At 55.8% G+C, this 18,901-nt stretch overlaps 2 protein-coding genes and 1 pseudogene across 11 annotated transcripts; 2 read left to right on the forward strand and 1 right to left on the reverse strand.

Annotated features, from left to right (window-relative positions):
- The first annotated feature begins 198 nt into the window (after positions 1 to 198).
- Positions 199 to 3,713, forward strand: LOC108523350 (serine protease 30-like). 10 transcript variants are annotated; one of them, XM_017863927.1, is made up of 8 exons: positions 199 to 685; positions 781 to 1,083; positions 1,396 to 1,604; positions 1,685 to 1,711; positions 1,935 to 2,100; positions 2,184 to 2,452; positions 2,955 to 3,115; positions 3,332 to 3,713. In XM_017863927.1, the coding sequence occupies exons 3-8, from the start codon at positions 1,553 to 1,555 to the stop codon at positions 3,626 to 3,628; spliced, it is 972 nt and encodes a 323-aa protein (XP_017719416.1). In that variant the 5' UTR covers positions 199 to 685; positions 781 to 1,083; positions 1,396 to 1,552; the 3' UTR covers positions 3,629 to 3,713. The 10 variants fall into 10 exon arrangements, with proteins under 10 accessions (XP_017719416.1, XP_017719418.1, XP_017719420.1 ...); XM_017863929.1 differs by lacking the exon at positions 781 to 1,083 and having other exon boundaries at positions 1,326 to 1,604; XM_017863931.1 differs by lacking the exon at positions 781 to 1,083.
- An 8,298-nt stretch (positions 3,714 to 12,011) lies between these two features.
- On the reverse strand, positions 12,012 to 14,801 carry ZG16B (zymogen granule protein 16B). Its single transcript, XM_017863935.1, has 4 exons — positions 13,925 to 14,801; positions 13,760 to 13,838; positions 13,457 to 13,559; positions 12,012 to 12,500 (listed from the first exon to the last, which is right to left on the reverse strand). Exons 2-4 carry the CDS (start codon positions 13,827 to 13,829, stop codon positions 12,164 to 12,166), a joined length of 510 nt encoding a protein of 169 aa, XP_017719424.1. The 5' UTR covers positions 13,830 to 13,838; positions 13,925 to 14,801; the 3' UTR covers positions 12,012 to 12,163.
- LOC108523320 (eukaryotic translation initiation factor 1 pseudogene) overlaps positions 14,435 to 18,901 on the forward strand; it is a 9,171-nt pseudogene continuing 4,704 nt past the window's right edge.

The following is an 18,901-nucleotide window of genomic DNA, read 5'->3' on the forward strand; positions in this document are numbered from 1 at the left end:
TTTTTTTGAGAAGGAGTCTCGTTCTGCTGCCCAGGCTGGAGTGTAGGCTCACTGCAGCCTCTGTCTCTGGGTTAAAGCGATTCTCCTGCCTCAGCCTCCTGAGTAGCTGGGATCACAGGTACCACCACCACGCTCAGCTAATCTTTGTATTTTTAGTAGAGATGGGGTTTCACCATGTTGGCTGGTCTCGAACTCCTGACCTCAGGTGATCTGCCCGCATCAGCCTCCCACAGTGCTGGGATCACAGGCGTGAGCCACCGTACCTGGCCTTATTTTACGTATTTAAATCAGTCCAAGTTATTGCCCACAGTGATGCTCCAACCCTACCATCGTCGGTCAGTGGGAACGTCTTCTGGTTGGCTCCTGAGAAGGACCACTCACTTTCCAGATCCTCCAGGGCCTGAGGCCAGGCTGAGATGATGCTCACAGGACTCGCATACTGACCAGAACCCCGCCTGATCGCACGGGAAGTCCACCGGAAACCCTCTTGGAGCCCACTGGAAACCCTCTTGGAGCCCACCGGAAGTTTAGCGAAACACCCTCAACTTCTGGAAAAGCGCAGGAAGTTTGACGGAAAACCGCCGGAAACGGATGGAAAGGAGTCCCTGCGACCGCGTAACCTCCTGTGGCGCCCCCTGTTGGCAGAGTCGTAGCGAAGCCGAAATGAGGTCCGCGACGTGGCTGAGTGAGCATCCCGGCTCCCTGTGGATGGGTGGGCGTGGGGCTGAGAGGCGACAACAGTGGGGAGCTTCCTCAGCGATTCTGGGCTTCTCGGGTCAGGCCGACTTCAGTCTGGGCTGGAGGCCATGCACAACACCAAGCGCTGCCTCAGCTGCCTCGGTCCTCAGCTGCCTCGGGACTGGCTCCGCCTCTGCTCCTGATCCTGGGATGGGGGCCAAAGGTTTTGGGCAGTGGCGGCAGCAGGAGGAAGTGGTACCTGGAAAACGTGTCTCCTGATTCGACCCTTCCTGTCTGGAGGGCTGAACCCTGGCTGTGGTTTGTTCCCATAGCAACGAACAGGGCTCCCTGGGCACCAGACCCTTAGATACGGTGTGCCCCGGGAGGGCGCTGCAGGAGCTACAGGTCCTTCTGATGGGAAGGGAGGCGGGAGGTGGGCTGGGGCAGCCCGAGTGGCCTGCGTGGAGACACCAAACTTCCTAGTGGGGGACAGGGTGAAGAGGGTTGGTCCCCACCTCTGCCTTGAGCAGAGCTTCCAGTAGGCGAAGCAGTGGGGGTCTCCTGCCTGCCAGAAGGATGGGTGGGGCTTCCACATCTCAGCCCAGTAGGGTGGACTGACCAGTCCTCTGATCTCTGGCTCCTTGGAGGGACTGGCCTGAAGTGGGCCCTGGCATCCCCAGCCTCCTCTAAACCACCTCCCTGGAACATGCGGGACAGGAACCCAAGCGGCATCTGAGGAGGGCAGGTTCTGCCAGGCAAAGAGGGCTCCAGCGTGATTGCCACTGGTTAATGACCTGCCCCCACCGCCCCCCCCAACCTCTGGTGCTGTCCAAGGACTCTGACCCCAGTGCGGTGTCTGTAGGGAAGAGGAGCCATGGGGCTTCGGGCAGGCCCCACCCTGCTGCTGCTGCTGTTGCTGCTGCCAGGTGAGGGGTGCGCCTCTGTCTTCTCCTCCCTCCCACCCCCTGCCAGCCTGTGTGCTCCCCTTTGCTCTCTTGCTTTCCAGGGGCCCATGGGGATGTGCTGCCTTCAGGTACCGTAGACATCTCATCCCTGCACTCAGCCAACCCCTACTCCTGGCCAGGGAGGACTGGCCCCAGGGGACATGCAGAGGCCCTTGGCCCTGGGAGCCTCATCCCTGGACATCAAGGGCTGAGGGATGTCAGAAGGTGTTAGGGTAAAGAGTGAGAATGGTAGGGAGGGGCTTTCTGAGAGGGAAGAAAGCTGAGGTCTCCCACCTGCCCGTCCCTCTGCAGAATGCGGCCACTCCAAGGAGGCCGGGAGGATTGTGGGAGGCCAAGACACCCAGGAAGGACGCTGGCCGTGGCAGGTTGGACTGTGGTTGGCCTCAGTGGGCCACATATGTGGGGGCTCCCTCATCCACCCACGCTGGGTGCTCACGGCCGCCCACTGCTTCCTGAGGTGAGTGGCGCTGGGTGGGGGTGCTCCTCGCCCCTCCCCTCGGCGGCTGCCTGCAGCGGGCCATGTTTCCGTTCCCCTCTCAGGTCTGAGGATCCCAGGGTCTACCGTGTTAAAGTCGGAGGGCTGACACCCTCCCTTTCAGAGCCCCACTCGGCCTTGGTGACTGTGAAGAGGCTCCTGGTCCACTCCTCATACCGTGGGGCCACCACCAGCGGGGACATTGCCCTGATGGAGCTGGAATTCCCCTTGCAGGCCTCCCAGTTCAGCCCCGTCTGCCTCCCGGGACCCCAGACCCCCCTCGCCGTTGGGTCCCTGTGCTGGGTAACAGGCTGGGGGTCCACCCAGGAGAGAGGTAAGGGGAATATGCACTCACCAGCTCCCACTTCTAGCCAGGGAGGACCAGCCCAGGGACCACGCAGAGCCAGCCTGAGTGGTCTCCACAGACCTTGGTCTGCGTGTTTATCTTCTCTCCCCTCCCACCCCACCCTGAAGCTGGGAACACCTGGGGCCAGGAACCATACTGTCCAGACTGTGGGACTCCCCTTGACCAAGGTGACCACCATATTAGATTTTGGGGATCTTGAGCCAGTGTCCAGGATTGTGCCTGTGGTGGGATGAATAAGCCAAGGCTAAGAGGTTATGAGATTAGCCAGGGTCATGGGAGAGGATCTGGGCTTGAGCCCTGCTCCCTGACCCCACTGTCTCCTGATTTAGGAGTTGGGAAGGGCAGGGTGGGTGGGCAGAGAAGAGGTAGGAGGTGCAGGCTGCCACCAGCACAGGTGAGAGGGAAGAGGCTCACCTGATGGGGACGAGGCTCAAGGTGGGCTCAGGCTGGCCCCCCCCATCACATCCAGCCCTGGCGAGTGTCCTTCAGGAGGTGGCTGTGCCCCTCCTGGACTCGAATGCATGTGAGCTGATGTACCACCTCGGAGAGCCCAGCCTGGCTGGCCAGCGCCTCATCCAGGACGACATGCTCTGCGCTGGCTCTGTCCAGGGCAAGAAAGACTCCTGCCAGGTGACTGCAGCTCCTGGTCACCCCATCCAGAAGTGTGTGCTCTTTAGGCTCACCCTGTCCTGGGCTCTGTCCCCATGTTCCCCCCATCAGGGTCTCCAGAGGGACCAGAGTCCTTGCCTAGCTCCTTGGCCTCAGCAGCAGATTCTTGAAGGCACTTGGGGCCCAGGTGTCTCCCTCAATGCAGACCTCATGGGGCCCTCCCTCTCTCTCCCCCAGGGTGACTCTGGGGGGCCGCTGGTCTGCCCCATCAATGATACGTGGGTCCAGGCTGGCATTGTGAGCTGGGGATTCGGCTGTGCCCGGCCTTTCCGGCCTGGTGTCTACACCCAGGTGCTAAGCTACACAGACTGGATTCAGAGAACCCTGGCTGAACCTCACTCAGGCATGTCCGGGCCCCGCCCAGCTGCCCCCGGGTTCCTCTCAGGCATCTCTGGGTCCCACCCAGGCACCTCCAGGTCCCACCCAGTGCTGCTGCTTGAGCTGTTGACGGTACGCTTGCTTGGGTCCCTGTGAATCCTGAGTCATGGAGTCCAGGATCCCCCGTCTGGTAGGATTGATGGAATCTAATAATAAAAACTGTAGGTTTTTTTTTTATGTGTATTTTATGTCTTTGCTTTCCTAGTAATTAATTTTTATTCTTTACAAAAACATCTGGCTGTGGTAGGTTGGGAGAGCATGGTGCCTTCCCCGGACAGTGTCTGCGGGACATCATCATTAGGGTCACGGTGTGCAGGCTTGCTCAGGACGGTCTTGGGCGATGCCTATCCTGTGTTGTTAGATAGGATCCCTGTCCCTCTCAAAAGTGTCCCAAAAGTGGGAGGAAGAGATATGTAGTCACTGTGACTCAGCCAGTGCAAGAGCTGGAGTTCCTTGAAGCCCACGGATTTTCAGTCTCAGGCATTCTTGTGTAGTTGCCATGGCCACCAACTGTCCAATAATAGGCCTTGTTCTCCCAACTCCGGCCCACAGAGTGTCCATGCCCTCCCCCACTACCCTGCCCTCTGCTGACTGCAGCCAGTGGGGGCCCTGGGGGCTGTCCCAGGCGTGAACAGGGTCCCTGGGCGCTGTCCCAGGCGTGAACAGGGGCTTTGAGGCCATCGCCAGTGTGGTGGACAGCGCCCTCTGCCTGTGTCTTAGAAGCATGGGCAAAGCAGTGCCTGGCAGAGCCAGTTCCACACTTGCAGAGAGGGGTCCATTTGGAAGTCCGCAGCCTGTGTCAGTTTAACAAACTCTACGGCCAGCCTTTGTCCCATCTCCACTCCCCTGCCCTGGAGGTGGCTGTCAGGAGCACCCCATGGAGGAGAGGGGCTTTTAGGTCGCAGGTGAGTGGGCAGTGGAGCTGTCACCTCAACGCCTCAGCCCTCCCAGGGAGCACCCTCAGCTGGGTGACCTCTTAGAAAATTTAGGTTGTTCTACTGCACTAGAAGACTGGATACTCTAGAATCATCTCTCCTTTTGCTGTGGGCCTGCGTTCGTAAGGTCCTGTTCTCCCCCGACGGCCTCGCCTCCTTCCAACCCCTCTGCCTTCATCCCAGGACGGACGGCATCCTGGAGGGACTCATTGGATGCGCCAGGAGCTCAGCGTCCTGGGTGGAAGTTTCTGGCCTCAGCTTCTCTGCTTTGTCTCACAACTTTCTCTTGCTCATCACTTTCATGCGTCAGTTTGCTAATGGATTCTCCGGCTCTTCCCTGATAAATAACTCCTTCCAGAAATCTAGTGAGGAGGGAAAGTGACAGATTAAAACAAAATCCTCACTTCTGGATTTCTGCTTAAATGTTAGAGTTGGCAGTCCCTCCTCACACAGGCCTGAAGCACCAAGGATGTCTCAGAAGCGCTAAGCCTCCCTCCTTACATATCAGCCCCTTCAGTCTCTCTCTCCTTTTTTCTTTTGTGACAGGGTCTTGCTCTACTGCCCAGGCTGGAGTGCAGTGGCTCGATCTCAGCTCATTGCAGCCTCAACCTCCTGGGCTTAAGTGATCCTCCCACCTCAGCCTGCCTGGGTGTACACGTGCACACCACCGGCTAATTTTTGTATTTTTAGTAGAGACGGGGTTTCAGCATTTTGCCCAGGCTGGTCTTGAACTCCTGACCTCAAGTGATCCGCCCGCCCCAGCCTCCCAAAGAGCTGGGATGACAGGCATGAGCCACCATGCCCAGCCCACCCCTCCAGTCTCTTCCCCAGATGACCATGACCAGGGCTGCTATGCCATCAGCCCTGTGCCAGGATCCACTCCCATCCAGGAGGCCCCTGTCCAGCCTGTGTGCCTGTCTGTGTGTGGGTGTGTATTTATGTGTGTGCCTGTGTGTGGATGGGTGTGTGTGTTTTTATGCTCATGTGTATGTGTGTGTGTGCGTGTGTGTGTATACTTGTGTGTGTCAGTGTGTCTCTGTGTGGATGGGTATTTGTGTGTGTGTGTGTGTGTCGGTGGGTGTGTTTTTGTGTGTCTCTGTGTGGGTGGGTATTTTTGTGTGTGGGTGGGTATTTGTGTGCTTGTCTGTGTGTATGTGTATTTGTGTGTCTCTGTATGAGTGGGTGTTTGTGTGTGTGTGTGTGTCTGGGTGTGTATTTGTGTGCGTGTGTGTCTGGGTATTTTTGTGTGTATGTTTGAATCGGTGTTTATTTGTGTGTGTGTGTCTCTGTGTGGTCGTCAGAATCCCCCACATTTCCTGGCAGTGGACAGCACGAATGCTCCTCCACCCCCACCGGCAGGAGAAGCCTGCTGAGCTTCTTTTCTCTCTGAGGCGTCTGACTCCTGCCAACGGTGAGTTAGAAGGAAGGGGCCTCAGCCAACAGCAAAAGCCACAGGAGGATTTTTCCCACCTGACTTGGGCTGTGGTGCACACACAGCCCTCTTTGTCTTCTCTTTCTCCGGCCCCTCACACAGGTGCTGTTTGTGGAGGACTTGGGAGACGGGGGCTTCTGCTTGCGAAGCCCCTCCTGCCTGGGGCTTGTTGGAAAGACACAGAGGGTTCTCCTGGTGCCTGGGCCGGGCGGAGGGTGCAGGTCCGAGAGGGTGGTAGGGGCAGACGTGAGTCCAGGTGGCATCCAAGGTGCTCCACTTCCTCCAGCAGCTCCTCTTTTTTTTTTTTTTTGAGACGGAGTCTGGCTCTGTTGCCCAGGCTGGAGTGCAGTGGCGCGATCTTGGTTCACTGCAAGCTCTGCCTCCCAGGTTCACACCATTCTCCTACCTCAGCCTCCCGAGTAGCTGGGATTACAGGCACCCACCACCGCGCTGGGCGAATTTTTTGTATTTTTAGTAGAGACAGGGTTTCACTGTGGTCTCGATCTCCTGACCTCATGATCCACCCGCCCCAGTCTCCTAAAGTGCTGGGACTACAGGCGTGAGCCACCGTGCCCGGCCCTTCCAGCAGCTCCTCTTAAGTCCCAGCTGCCTGGCCCACTCTGACTGCAAGGCAGCCAGCGCCAAATGTCTCTCAGTAGGACCCTCAGCTTGCTGGTTGGCGTGTCTGTGGGTCCAGTGGACTGCAGGAGGCCTTGGGACTAGTGACGCTGTTTAGAGACAGGTCAGGGCGGGAGCTGCACAGTTCAGTGTTGTATAGGAGGAAACAATTCAAACGCCCCTGCAGGGCTGAGCTGTTCTGGAGATGAGGAAGTGGCCACAATGGACTCAGGTGTTCCAGAAGGCTGACAGGCTGACTTCTGTCCCAAGGCCAGAGCCGTCCGGGATTGGGGAATGTTTGGCCAAGGGTGAGAAGCTGGAGCAGAGGCAGGGACCCAGCACAGAACGAGCAGTTCCTTCCTCACCCTGGAGCCCAGGGTGCAGGTCTGGCATGCCCCTTGTCTCTGAACTTGTAGTGAAAAGGAGTTTTCAGGATCACAGCAGGCTCTGCCAGCGGCACTGTGGGCGTGTGGACCTCAGAGTTCCAGGACAAGAAAATCACATGTTGTGTGGCGGCTGAAGTATTTGGGCACTTGGGGACCCTCAGGAAAGAACCTCCCCACACAATGGTGGGACTGGGCCAACACCTGAGCAGGAAGTGGTAGGAGGACTGTGGGATTGGGGTTTAAATTCCATGACTCACTCACTCAGCCTGGGCTTCCTTGACTGTAAAAATGTGAGATTAACACCCATCCCGAGGGTGTTCGTGATGATGAAATGAAGCAACACTTGTGTAAGCACTTACCATTGCGCCTGGTCCAAAACTGGATCATGATGAATGCTAGTGTCTTTTCTTTCCTTTCCTTTTTTTTTCTTTTCTTTTTTTTTTTCTTTTCCTTTCTTTCTTTTTCTTTTTTCTTTTTCTGAGACAAGGTTTTACTTCTGTTTCTTAGGCTGGAGTGCAATGGCGTGATCTCAGCTTACTGCAATCTGTACTCCTGGGCTCAAGCAATTCTCCTGTTTTAACCTCCCAAGTAGCTGGGACTACCGCACCCGGTTGTGTATTTTTGTAGAGGCAGGGTCTTGCCATGTTGCTTAGGCTGGTCTTGAACTCCTGGGCTCAAGTGATCCATTTGTCTAGATCTCTCAAAGTGCTGGGATTACAGGTGTAAGCCACTGTGCCTGGTCCTGCTAGTGTGTTTTCTATCCATCTATCCACTCACCCACCCACCCACTTATGCATCCATCCATCCATCTACTCACCCACTCACCCACCCATCCACTCTACTCACCGGGCACTCACCCAGGCCCACCCACCCATCGTACTGACTTTATAAATTCATCCATCCATCCATTCACTACCCACTTCACGCCACGCCACCTAATCCCACCTCATCCATCCACCCGACCCATCCATCCAGTCCACCGGTAGTCGCATCCATCCAGTCCTCCATCCATCCATCCATCCATCATCCACCTATCCATCCGATCCATCCACTCACCCACCCACCCCACCAATCTCTGGAGTATCCATCCATTTACTGGACTCACCCATCAATCCATCCATCCCATCGCATCTCCATCCCACCCACCCACCATTCAACTCACTCCATCCATGCCGAGCCAGCCAGCCAGCCATCGTCATTAATCAATCCATTCCCCTCAGTGCGCCAGGAAAAAAAAGAAGATCAAAAATCACAGGAGATTACTAGCACTCTAATAATGAAACTGGCACACAGACGTCAAGAACACTTCAGCAGAAACGTGCGTTTCCCACAAGGCAGCTTTGAACCCAGTTGCGTTCGTCTGTTCCTGTTCCTTTCCTTGTCCTTTTCCTTTCCTTGTCCTTTCCTCTTTCCTCTTTCCTTTCCTTTCCTTTCCTTGTCGCTTTCCTATCCGTGTCCTTTCCTTTCCTTTGCCTTTGTCCTTCTTTCTTATGGAGACAGAGTCTTCTCTGTCACTCAGGCTGAGTGGCAGTAGGGCAATCTGCAGCGCACGTGCGAACCTCACCTCCCGTCAAGTGATTCTTCTGCCTCAGCTTCCCTTGGGTGAGCTGGACTACAGCGCCCCATTGCAACCCAGCTAATTTTTGTATTTTTAGTAGAGACGAGGTTTCCAATGTTGGCTGGGGCTGGTCTTGGGAACTCCTGACCTCAGATGGATCCGCCCACTTGGCTCCCAAAGTCCTGGGATTACGGGCGGTGAGCCACCCAGCGCTCCAGCCAGGACCCGGCCTTTCATCAGCAAAATTGTCCGTTACTAATGAAACCTCATTACGATTCTACCCATCTCCAGCCCCTCAATCTCAGCTCGAAAGCGAACGATGCCGTGCTGAAGACGAACGTAGTTTGTTTTGTCTCATTTTGTGTCTTCAAGGCTCTGCACTTTCTGTTTTTGGAACTCCTGTGTTGTTGTGGTTTGGTCTTCAGAGAGACTCTTTGCGTTCCCTAGGCAAAGACTTCCAACCGCTGAATGCCATTGTCAACTTTTAGTATATCCTAAAATTCATTTTAAAATACTGGGAAACAGATATGTCAAAAGGGTCAGCAGTGTATCTGCTGCGGGTAGTGAGAATTCTTTTTTTTTTTTTTTTTTTTTTTTTTCTGAAACGCCTTCAGCCTCCCAAGTAGCTGGATTACAGGCGACACAGGCGATCACGCCCAGCTAGATTTTTCGTATTTCTGTAGAGAAGGTTTTCGCCATGTTGTCCAGGCTGGTCTTGAACTCCTGACCTTCAGGTGATCCCACCCGCCTCGGCCTCACAAAGTGCTGGGAGTTACAGCGTGAGCCACCGCAGCTGGCAGGAATCCTTTTAAATTTTAGCTGTCTTTCCTAAAAATGTCTGCAGTATACCACGCATTCTTTTTTGAAGAACATAATGCTTAAAATGACATTTCTGTTTAAAAAAAATTAGGCCAGCATGTGGCAACTTATCTATGGATGCCTAGTTCTTGAGTGGAGAGGAGATACTGATCATGTATGTTTGAGACCAGCCTGGCAAACACAGTGGAGATCCCAGCGTTCACATTATATCTATATATTAAAAAAAATTTAGCCTAGTGTGTTGTTGTGGGGTTTCTGCCTGTGGTCCCAGCTACTCGGGAGCATGAGGTGGGCCGGCGGGTGTGCAGGTGAGGGCTGTGACTATCATCCCACACCAATGTCTGTGTGACTAGTAAAATATCCCTTCTCAAAAATGAGGAAGAAAGGAAAAGGAAGGAAGGAAGGAAGGAAGGAATTGTGTATAGAAGGAAGGAAGGAAGGGAGGGAGGGAAGGGAGGGGAGGAAGGGGATGGAGGAGGGGAAAGGAAGGAAAGGCAAGGGGAATGGGAGGGATGGGAGTGAGGATGGGAGGAAAGGAAGAAGAAAGAGAGGAGAATAGTATAAAGATAAAGTAGGAAAGAGAAGCCGGTGCGGTGGCTCACGGCCTGTAATCCCAGCACCTTGGGAGGCTGAGGCGGGCTGGATCACATATATATAAGGTCGAAATCTGATGACACCGGCTAACCGATGGTGAAACCCGTTCTCTTACTAAAAGATACAAAGAAAAATTAGCCGGGCGCTGGTGCGGGCGACTTGTGTCGCCAGTACTCCGGAGGGCTGAGGCAGGAGGAAATGGCGTGGGCGCTGGGAGGCGGGAGCTTGCAGTGAGGCTGAGATGCCGGCGCACTGCACTCCAGCCTGGGGCGACAGAGCGGTGAGACTCCGCCTACAAAAAAAAAAAAAAAAAAAAAAAGAAGAAAGAAAGAAATAAAGAAAAGAGAAAGAGGAAGAAAAAGGAAGGAAGGGAAGGAGAGAAAAGAAATAAAAAAATATCCACAGCATCCCCTCCCTGGTTGGAGTAACCCTAGAGAGGTTGGAGACCAGGATCAGAGACGGGAAGCAACTCAAATAAAATAACCCATGCCACCCTAGCTGGGCGCGGTGGACTCACGCCTGTAATCCCGAGCACTTTTGGGAGGCCGAAGACGGTCGGGCGGGATCACGAGGTCAGGGAGATCGGGACCATCCTGGCTAAACACCGGTGAAACCCCATCTCTACTAAAAAAACAAAAAACCTAGCTGGGCGCGGTGGCGGGCGCCTGTAGTACCCAGCTACTCGGGTGAGGAGGCTGAGCAGTGGAGAATTGGCCGGGAACCTGGGAGGCGGAGCTTGCAGTTTGAGCTGAGATCCCGGCCACTGCACTCCAGCCTGGGCGTGACAGACGCGAAACTCCGGTCTCAAAAAAGATAAAATAAATAAACGTAAAATAAATAAATAAATAAATAAATAAATAAAAATAAAAATAGAAGTTAGAGAAGAGGAAAAAAATGCTTAGTGGTGGTATTTTCATGCAGAAAGATAAAGCTGGGTTGTGAAATCTTGCCTAGTCTGGTGTCAGGGGGCCATACTTTGCAGCTTGCCCACCTCAAGGTGAATTCCAACTCTACCTCTAACTGCGTGTAGGACAGTGACTTTTCCCCTCAGGTGCCTCCCAGTTTCATCATTTATGCTAGAGATGAGATTGAAGTGCTGTCCTTCAATTGTTGTGGGTGGGGACTTTGGGTTGGAGCCCCTGAAACAGGACCTGGGAACTCACTGGCCCTTCCCCTGATCAGCTGACTGTTGCATTAGAGTGGGTGTTTGGCTGTTGCATTACACGTGTTGCTTCGTGTGTCTCACGTAGGATCAATTTCTCTCTGTGGATCATGGTCCCAAAGGGCTGAAAACCCTGTCCCTGGAGGCCCCTGAAGCTCTGATCTTGGCAAGTGCCCATGTGGACTTGGAGGCTTGGGAAGGGGACATGAAGAATGGGCCAGGTCTAGGGCTTATACTGATTTCCTGTTGCTACTGTGACAAATTACCACAGTGTGAGGCCTGCTATCTCCAGCCATCTGCATCTACTGCCTTTGCTCACGTTGAGCCCTCAAACTGTAATGCCCTCCTCCCCTTGTCTCCACTTGGCCAACTGTCCCTCATCCTTTAAGACTTACCTCAGACATTGCCTCCTCTAGGAAGACCTCCCTGAAGCACATCCCCCTCACCTCACCTCTGGGCAGGTGCCCACGCACAATAACCTACATGTGTCCCCAACCATGAAGATGGCAAAGTGAACTGCCACTATCTGCCTCTGCGCCAGCCCCCACCACGGTGTATACGCACTCAGCTGAAACCTGGCCTCTTCTTTATACCCCCAGTGCCAGGGGAGCCTGGTGAGGACAAGGCCTTGGCAAACATTTACTGAGTGAATGGATGAGTGAGTGGCTTCCCTGAGGCCCCCTGAACACTCAGAGAAGCCCGGGACTGAGTGGCCAGAAGAGGCCCGCTGGATGGGCCTGGGGTGAGGGACAGTGGGGAGTGCTGGCCTTGAAGCCTGACTCTTCAAAGATTGTGGGACTGGCACAGAGACCCACAGCACCCCTGAGGGGGTGGTGCTGCTCTCTTTCTGTCCTCAGCAGAGTCACCTTTGCTCTATCCCTCATCTCAGTTCACTGGACTCCAGCACTGCGGCCTTTGTCTCCAAGGAGCGGGGAAGGCTTTGGTTGTACCCCAGATGCAAGGACCAATCCTGGATGCACTGATTCTGCAGAAACTTTATTTATTGGTGGATTCAGATTCAGCGTCCCGACTCCGTTACTCCAGTACCATCAGCCACCACCACCCAGATGGCCTCAGCTCGGATGGCCCCGTACCCCACCCTAGAGACCCGAGGGTGCCTTTGATGGTCATGTGAAACTAACTGGCGGTTCAGTGGTCGGCTCCTCTAGTGGGTAATTCCATTCAAAGCCAATGCTCTTGATGCCGAGGAGTCCATATTGGCCATAGATGCCCACCAGCACCTGCCCCTCTTGGCTGGGGTAGGCAGAGAAGATCTGACCATCGAGCTTCCCAAAATAGAAAGTGCGGTCCTTGCTGGTGTACACGACCATACCCCGGAGGAAAGCTTGGAAGGCAACAAAGACTTTTGTGATGTATTCGCCTGGCTGCAGGGTGACTTCCTGGGTATTCCCACCTGAGGCGCCCTGTTTCACGTCCCAGGTGTCTCCAAGTTTCACCTGGACACTGGGAGAGAGGCAAAGCTTTAGACGCCCAGATCTGGAATGGCCCAGCACATCCCGGGTCCTCAGCGCTCCCACCCTCCTTCCCAGGATGCAGAGAGTCCAGCACCATCAGACTTCAGGTCCCTGACACAAACTCACTGGTCACCAACCCTGGTTCTACCACTTTTGGGCCCTGTGATCTTAAGCTCATTACCCAGTGTCTTCGGACTCAGTTTCCCCATCTGCAAAGTGGATGTGATTTTTGGGAGGAGTCACTGAGGTCCAGGCGAGGAGAGCTCCGCGCAGTGCCTGGTCCACGTGACCGCAGAAGGCACCAGCTGCCGTCACTGTGGCCCACATATGAGCTGCCTCTGGCCGAGCCTGGACCTCCCGAGCCTTAGTCACTCTGAGCAGAGCAGCTCACAGACCGAGGGGCAGGTGACTTCCCACACTCTCAAGCACTTCCCCAACGGGGCTTATCTGCATCCCTCCCTCACCCTGCTGCTCTCCTAGGACGCACCCCTCCAGCTCGCCACGCTCACACTGTCTCCTCTGCTGTTGGGCTTCTCTCCCCTCTCCCAGGACCCTAGAACTCCTAAGTTCAGGGCAAAAATCCATCCCAGACCTCCAGCAGAGACACCTCGATATGAAAGAAACGGTCCTGGATTTCTGCCTCTAACACTTCTGCTGACTCATGTTCAGTCAGTGGTCCACTCTGACCCTTACCTCCTGTCTTCTTTGACAGTAATCGGACAGACTTTTCCCTGACTTTCCTATCAGGCATGGGGACGGAGAGGTCATTTTTGGTTGAGCTGAGCTTGGGTTGAAGGGAGAAGGTAGGGAGGACGGTCTGGCCTCTGCTCAAGCCATGAAGCATCAGTGGGAGCCGGGCATGCGTGGGAAAAGTGGCTACAGGTGCCTACCGCCTGCCCCGAGTTCCTGAAACTGTGGGGTGGGTGGGGACAGGGCCTCACTCACCTTTTCACCAGGAGAAGACCCACAGACACCCGCAGCCCTGTGATTTCATGGTCGTAGGCTTCAGTGGTGGTGAAATACTTGCCTCCTCCAGGGCCGTACATCTCTGCAGAAAAGAGAGAACAAAAGGGAAGAAAATCCCCACACAGTGATATGGGGGCAACCTCTGCCAGAATAGGGGACCCCGCCTCTCCAGGCAGACAGGATGGTTCTGTGACCAGAGTTAGTCTGGGACAAGGGCCGGGTGAGTCCCTGGCTGTCCTGGAGGGAGGCAGGGGAGGTTGAGGGCAGACTCCACCGACTTACTCCCTGCCCAGGTGGGGCCCCCCAGGAGGGCAAGCGTGAGCAGCAGCAGCATGGCCTGTGGCTGGCACATCCCAGGGCTCTGCGGGAAGAAGAGAGGCCTCCTGACTCCAAAGCAAGGGCCAGTGTGGCCTCGCTGGGCCCCACCCATGGAGCCAAGCAGCTTACCTCGCCTGTGACTGGGTGTCTGGCTGTGTCGGGCACCCTTCACATCGCCTTTATACGCTCCTGGGCCCTCTAGGCCCCCATCCAGAAGGAAGGAGCAAGGGGCCACCAGGGGGACAGGAAGGAGCTGGCTGTGGGGCTCTTCCTGGGGGAAGGCCCAGGGCCGGCCTTGGGGAGGCTCCCGGACGTGTGGCATTTGCTGTCTTGGCTCTGCAGTCTACATAAACAGAGCTGGGGACAGTGACAGGCACTTTACGATCACCTCTGGGCTCTCTCCAGTCAACACTGGTGCCGACCTGGATGGCAGAGTTGGGGAGAGGCTGGCTCATCCAGCTCAGCCTGATGGCTTCTACCCTAGGGTGGCAGGTCAAGGGTCCACAGAAGCTCCATGGGGCCCACTGCCACTGTGGGCGACCTGGAGTCAGGGCCTCCTTCAGACTCAGGCAGCACCCGGTGCCTGGCAGGCTTCCTAGAACCCAGGCCAGGCTCGACTCGGGCCCTGAGAGAGCCCAAATGGACCACCCAGCCCTTTGTGTCCTGTGCCCTGTGCAACAGGTGCCCCAGGCACTGGCCCTCAAGGCACTGCCCTTGAAGGCTGCCTGGGTTTCTCCTCTGTGCTGCATCTGGGTGGAGTGGGTATGAGCCAGTGTTCAGGGGCTCAGAGATCATGGGAGGGAAGGACACCAAAGGTGCAGTCCTTGCCACGATGGGAGGCAGAGGGCCTGGGGAGGGTGACCCTCCAGGCCGGTCCTTCCGAGGTGTCGGCCCTCATCTGGGCGGGAACTGGCGCTTCTCCAGGGCTTGGTTCCGGGGGCCCTGCTGGTTTTCTGTCTCACTCCTTTCCCCATCAGTCCCTCTTGGTGGGGAGGCCTGTGCAGGTGGATGCCTGTGGGCAGAACGCCATCACCCTCAGACACCAGCTAAGAAAAGCTCGTGTTTGGAGATGTCTCGTCCCAAGGACCCTGAAGGATCCAGGGCATTTGGGAGGGAGCTGGAGTCTGCAGAAGAGGTGGGGTGTCAGGTAAGGATCAGGGGAGAAGAGATACAGGCTGTCGGATGCCCAAGCGAGGCGGGCACCAGGGGACAGATTTGCAGCTCAAACGCAGTTCCATGCATGTCCTCAGGACACCTCTTGTGTGTGTTCCAGGGACTGAAGCTCCATAGAGCCCATGACCACTCGGAACAGCCACAGGGCCGTGATCACCAACACAGGACCCTGGAGCCAGAGGTGGCTCCAGCCCGGCTTCCTGATGTAGTGGGGCTGGGATCTGCGGGCACTTGCTTCACCTCTCTGGGCCTCTGTTCTGTGTGGATAACAGCAGAACCTCCCCATGAGGGTGCTGTGAGGAGCCGAGATCCTCCCCCCGGGGCCAGTTGCCCTGAGCCTTACATTTTATGCCTTGGGGGAGACTGTACAACGTTAAATTTCGGAAAGAGCAAAAGCTGAGAAATCACGGACGCGTCCACCTGGGGATGCCGAGAGCCCCGGTGGTGGATCCCTGGCTTTGGAAAACTTGGGTGGAGAGGGTGGGGGACGCTCCCACTGCACACCCATCCCCTAGGAAAACAGGGTGGAAGACCAATGTGTCTGGACCCCACATGCTTCCCAGGAAGAGGGGTGCGGAGAAGGGCTTTGTGCATGCACAGAATGACTCTGGAAGTGCTGGCTCGCCAGGAACGGGGACACTGGTCTCATCGGGATGAGGGTGGGCAGGGGCTGCGAGAGGGGCGGGACTTTAATGACTTGAACCAGGGCCTGCGCCAGGGGTGGCGAAATACGGCCCAGCCAACCTCCACCTGTCTCTGCCCAGCCCATGAGCAAAGAATGTCTCCTACATGTTAACATTCTTAGGAAACATTCAAAAGAAAGATGTCTTGTGGTCCATGAAAATTCTTCGAAATTCCCATGCCCCAGTTCACAAGTCAAGCATCATTGGCTTGTGAGCATCATTGGCCCACAGCCGCCGTGTGCTCATTGGCATGTGGCCTGTGGCTGCCTTCATGCTTGCACAGAAGCTCACATGGCTGTGACAGAGACCTGCAGACCCTGAACCTAAAATTCACTATCTGGCACTTCACACAAAATGTCCGCCCACCCCTGGTCGATACCTATTCCCAAAGAACCACCAAAGCCCTTTACATGGTGCTGGATGGCACAGTCAGGAAGGGGGCTCACTGTGACCCCCCAGCCCTGATGGGGCAGGAGCAGAGCAGCACATTAGCCTTGGCACCTGGCCCTTGCTCTGGCGCCTGCACCATCTCCCTGGAGAGGCTGATCAGGGCTGGGTTCCTACTGACTAGTGTTTCAAGGTGAGACCCCAGTTGCACCTCTCTGCACCCCCTCAAGCACTCCTCTGGTTTCAGGGGAAGCAGAGCCCAGGCCGGGGGAGGGTAAGCGGAGCCCCTCTCAGGAGGAACCTCCTTCAGGGAGGTGGAGGTGGAAGAGGCCGAGCCCTTGGCCAGCACAGCTCTTGGAGGCAGGAGCTCAGAGGTGGCACAAAGGGGCTGTGTTCTCGCCCCAGCCCAGCCTGAGGGCGCCTTTCCACATTTTGCTGGCAGTTCGGAGGCCTTCTTTCTAACTCCAGGCTGACAGGGTTTGGTGCCCAGAAGGAGAGTCATCTGGGCCAGGACTCCAGAAGCACCAGCTGGGGTTGGGGGGACTTGGAGGCAGAGACAGTGTGCACTGGAGGGGATGTTAAGATGGTGAGAACATGGGGATCACACATGCTCGTTCACACACGTGCACTTGAAGATGCATGCATACACATGCAGCCAGACAGACACCGCCCAGCCTCTCCTGCACGGGGGGGGGGGGGGGGGGCGGGGCAGGCACACACGACACTCGTCCTCACCTGCATGCCTGACCTGGGGAAGAAGCCACCTGGTGGGACGCACCCCTCTCCCACCCTCCACCTGCCCTGGCCCAAGTGCTGGCCCTGAGCCTGCACTTAGGGAGACTCAACACAGGCCCTTTGTCCCTTTGGATCAGGGCTCCCAAGAGAGGGATTTACTGAGCATTTATTTCCTGCCCCGGGCACGCCCAGTCCTCATTCTGCCAGGAGAGGGGAACAATGAGGCCTTCTCCTGCCTGCAGAGGTGGCCCCGGGCCGGCTGGTCCTTGTGTGTCAGGAGTCAGGTTAGGGCCACAAGCCCCTGGTCTCCCTGCCCTCCAGGTGTGGGACTTGGGAAGACCCCTCTGTGGCTCTGCAGCCTGAGGCGCAGCAGACAAGAGGGTCTCTATCTTCACCCACTCAGTGGGTGGGTCCTCCCTGTGGCCTGGGGGTCAGGCTGAGCCTCTGTGGGAAGCCCCCAGCCTCACTGGAGGCAGGAACACGAGTCCCTGCCTAGGATCTCCGGGCAGGACTGGCCTGACTGAGACTCTGAGCAAAGTCAGGAGCTGTCTCCTCCCGGGGCCTTGGCAGCTCCCTGGGAATCAGGAACCAGAGGGAAGGTCCTGCTGCCTGGGGGAGGGGCAGGATCAGAAGCCCAGGGGCCTTTACCCCAACCCCAGCAGGTCAACACGGGCTATGCATGTGGACTTGCCCTTGAGCGGCTGCTGCTGGGGAAGGAGGCCCTGAGGGAAGGTACCGTAGCCTTGTGCTCCTGAAACCACAGCTCTCACATGCCTGTGGCACACTCACTGAGTCCCGTTAGTGCCACACCTGTGCTAAGCATTTTTTTTTTTTTTTTTTTTTTTAGAGACAAAGTCTGTCTCTGTTGCCTAGGCTGGAGTGCAGTGACTCGATCTCGACTCACTATAACCTCCACCTCCCGGGTTCAAGCGATTCCCCTGCCTCTGCCTCCCAAGTAGCTGGGATTACAGGCACCCACCACCACACCTGGCTAATATTTTTATTTTTAGTAGAGATGGGGTTTCATCATATTGGCCAGGCTGATCTCGAACTCCTGACCTTGTGATCTGCCTGCCTCGGCCTCCCAAAGTGTTGGGATTATAGGCATGCGCCACCACGCCCAGCCTCCACTAAGCGTTTTATCTGCGCTTACTCCAGAGAAACTCAATACTTTTATTGGAAAACCAGGACACGTAACCACACATTTTACCTAATCTTTCACGTAATTCACCTTCCACTAGTGTTGATGTCAGGCTCAGCCTTTGCACCTGCCCCAGTAGATTCCGTGATAAGTGACCTGAGCAGCCTGGCCCAGCGCCACACTCCGACCCTGTTCCTGACTGCATCTCATGCAGCCACTCCCAGCCTCAGTTTCTCTATCAGTAAACAGGCCCCTAGCACACCCCAGCACCTGAGGCTGTTGGGAGGGAGGAGTGAGACAATGTTGGTGGCTGCCAGCCGTCTGGGAGGCAATTCAATCGTGGGCAGTGAGTTACCCCCATGCTGCTGTTCTCGTGATAGTGAATTCTCACCACATCTGATGGTTTTATACAGAGATGTTCCCCCTTTTGCCTGGCACTTCTTACTGCCACCATGTGAAGAAGGACGTGTTTGCTTCCCTTTCTGCCATGATAGTAAGTTTCCTGAGGCCTCCCCAGCCATGCTGAACTGCGAGTCAATTAAGCCTCTTTCCTTTATAAAATACCTACACTCAGTTATGTCTTTATTAGCAGCGTGAGAATGGACTGATACATGAGGACCGGCCCGGACGAGGCCCTCGATGGTGTCAGGCACTAGAACAGCCTCAAACTGGTTTGAGTCAGTTGCTCATCTCCTTCCCAGGAGTGGTTGAGCCCTCCCTGGGAGGCTGCAGAGGGAGTAGCCCTGTGGGGGCGGGAGGCCAGTTCCTGACTGCAGCCCCCACAGTGAGCCATGTGAAGGGCCTGGAATTTTCGAGACTCGAGGATGGACGGTCCAGACGGACCAAGATGGCAGAAGCTGAGGATGGACCCTGGGGAGCTGTCCTCCAAGGACAAAGCCAACAGACATTTCCCCTACATTTACCACCCAAATTCAGACATATTGGAGAGTAAAAGGTGACAGTGACACCCACACACTCCCTGCCTCT

The sequence above is a fragment of the Rhinopithecus bieti genome, unplaced genomic scaffold (genome assembly GCF_001698545.2).
Source record: "Rhinopithecus bieti isolate Rb0 unplaced genomic scaffold, ASM169854v2 scaffold_72735, whole genome shotgun sequence".
Taxonomy (NCBI): domain Eukaryota; kingdom Metazoa; phylum Chordata; class Mammalia; order Primates; family Cercopithecidae; genus Rhinopithecus; species Rhinopithecus bieti.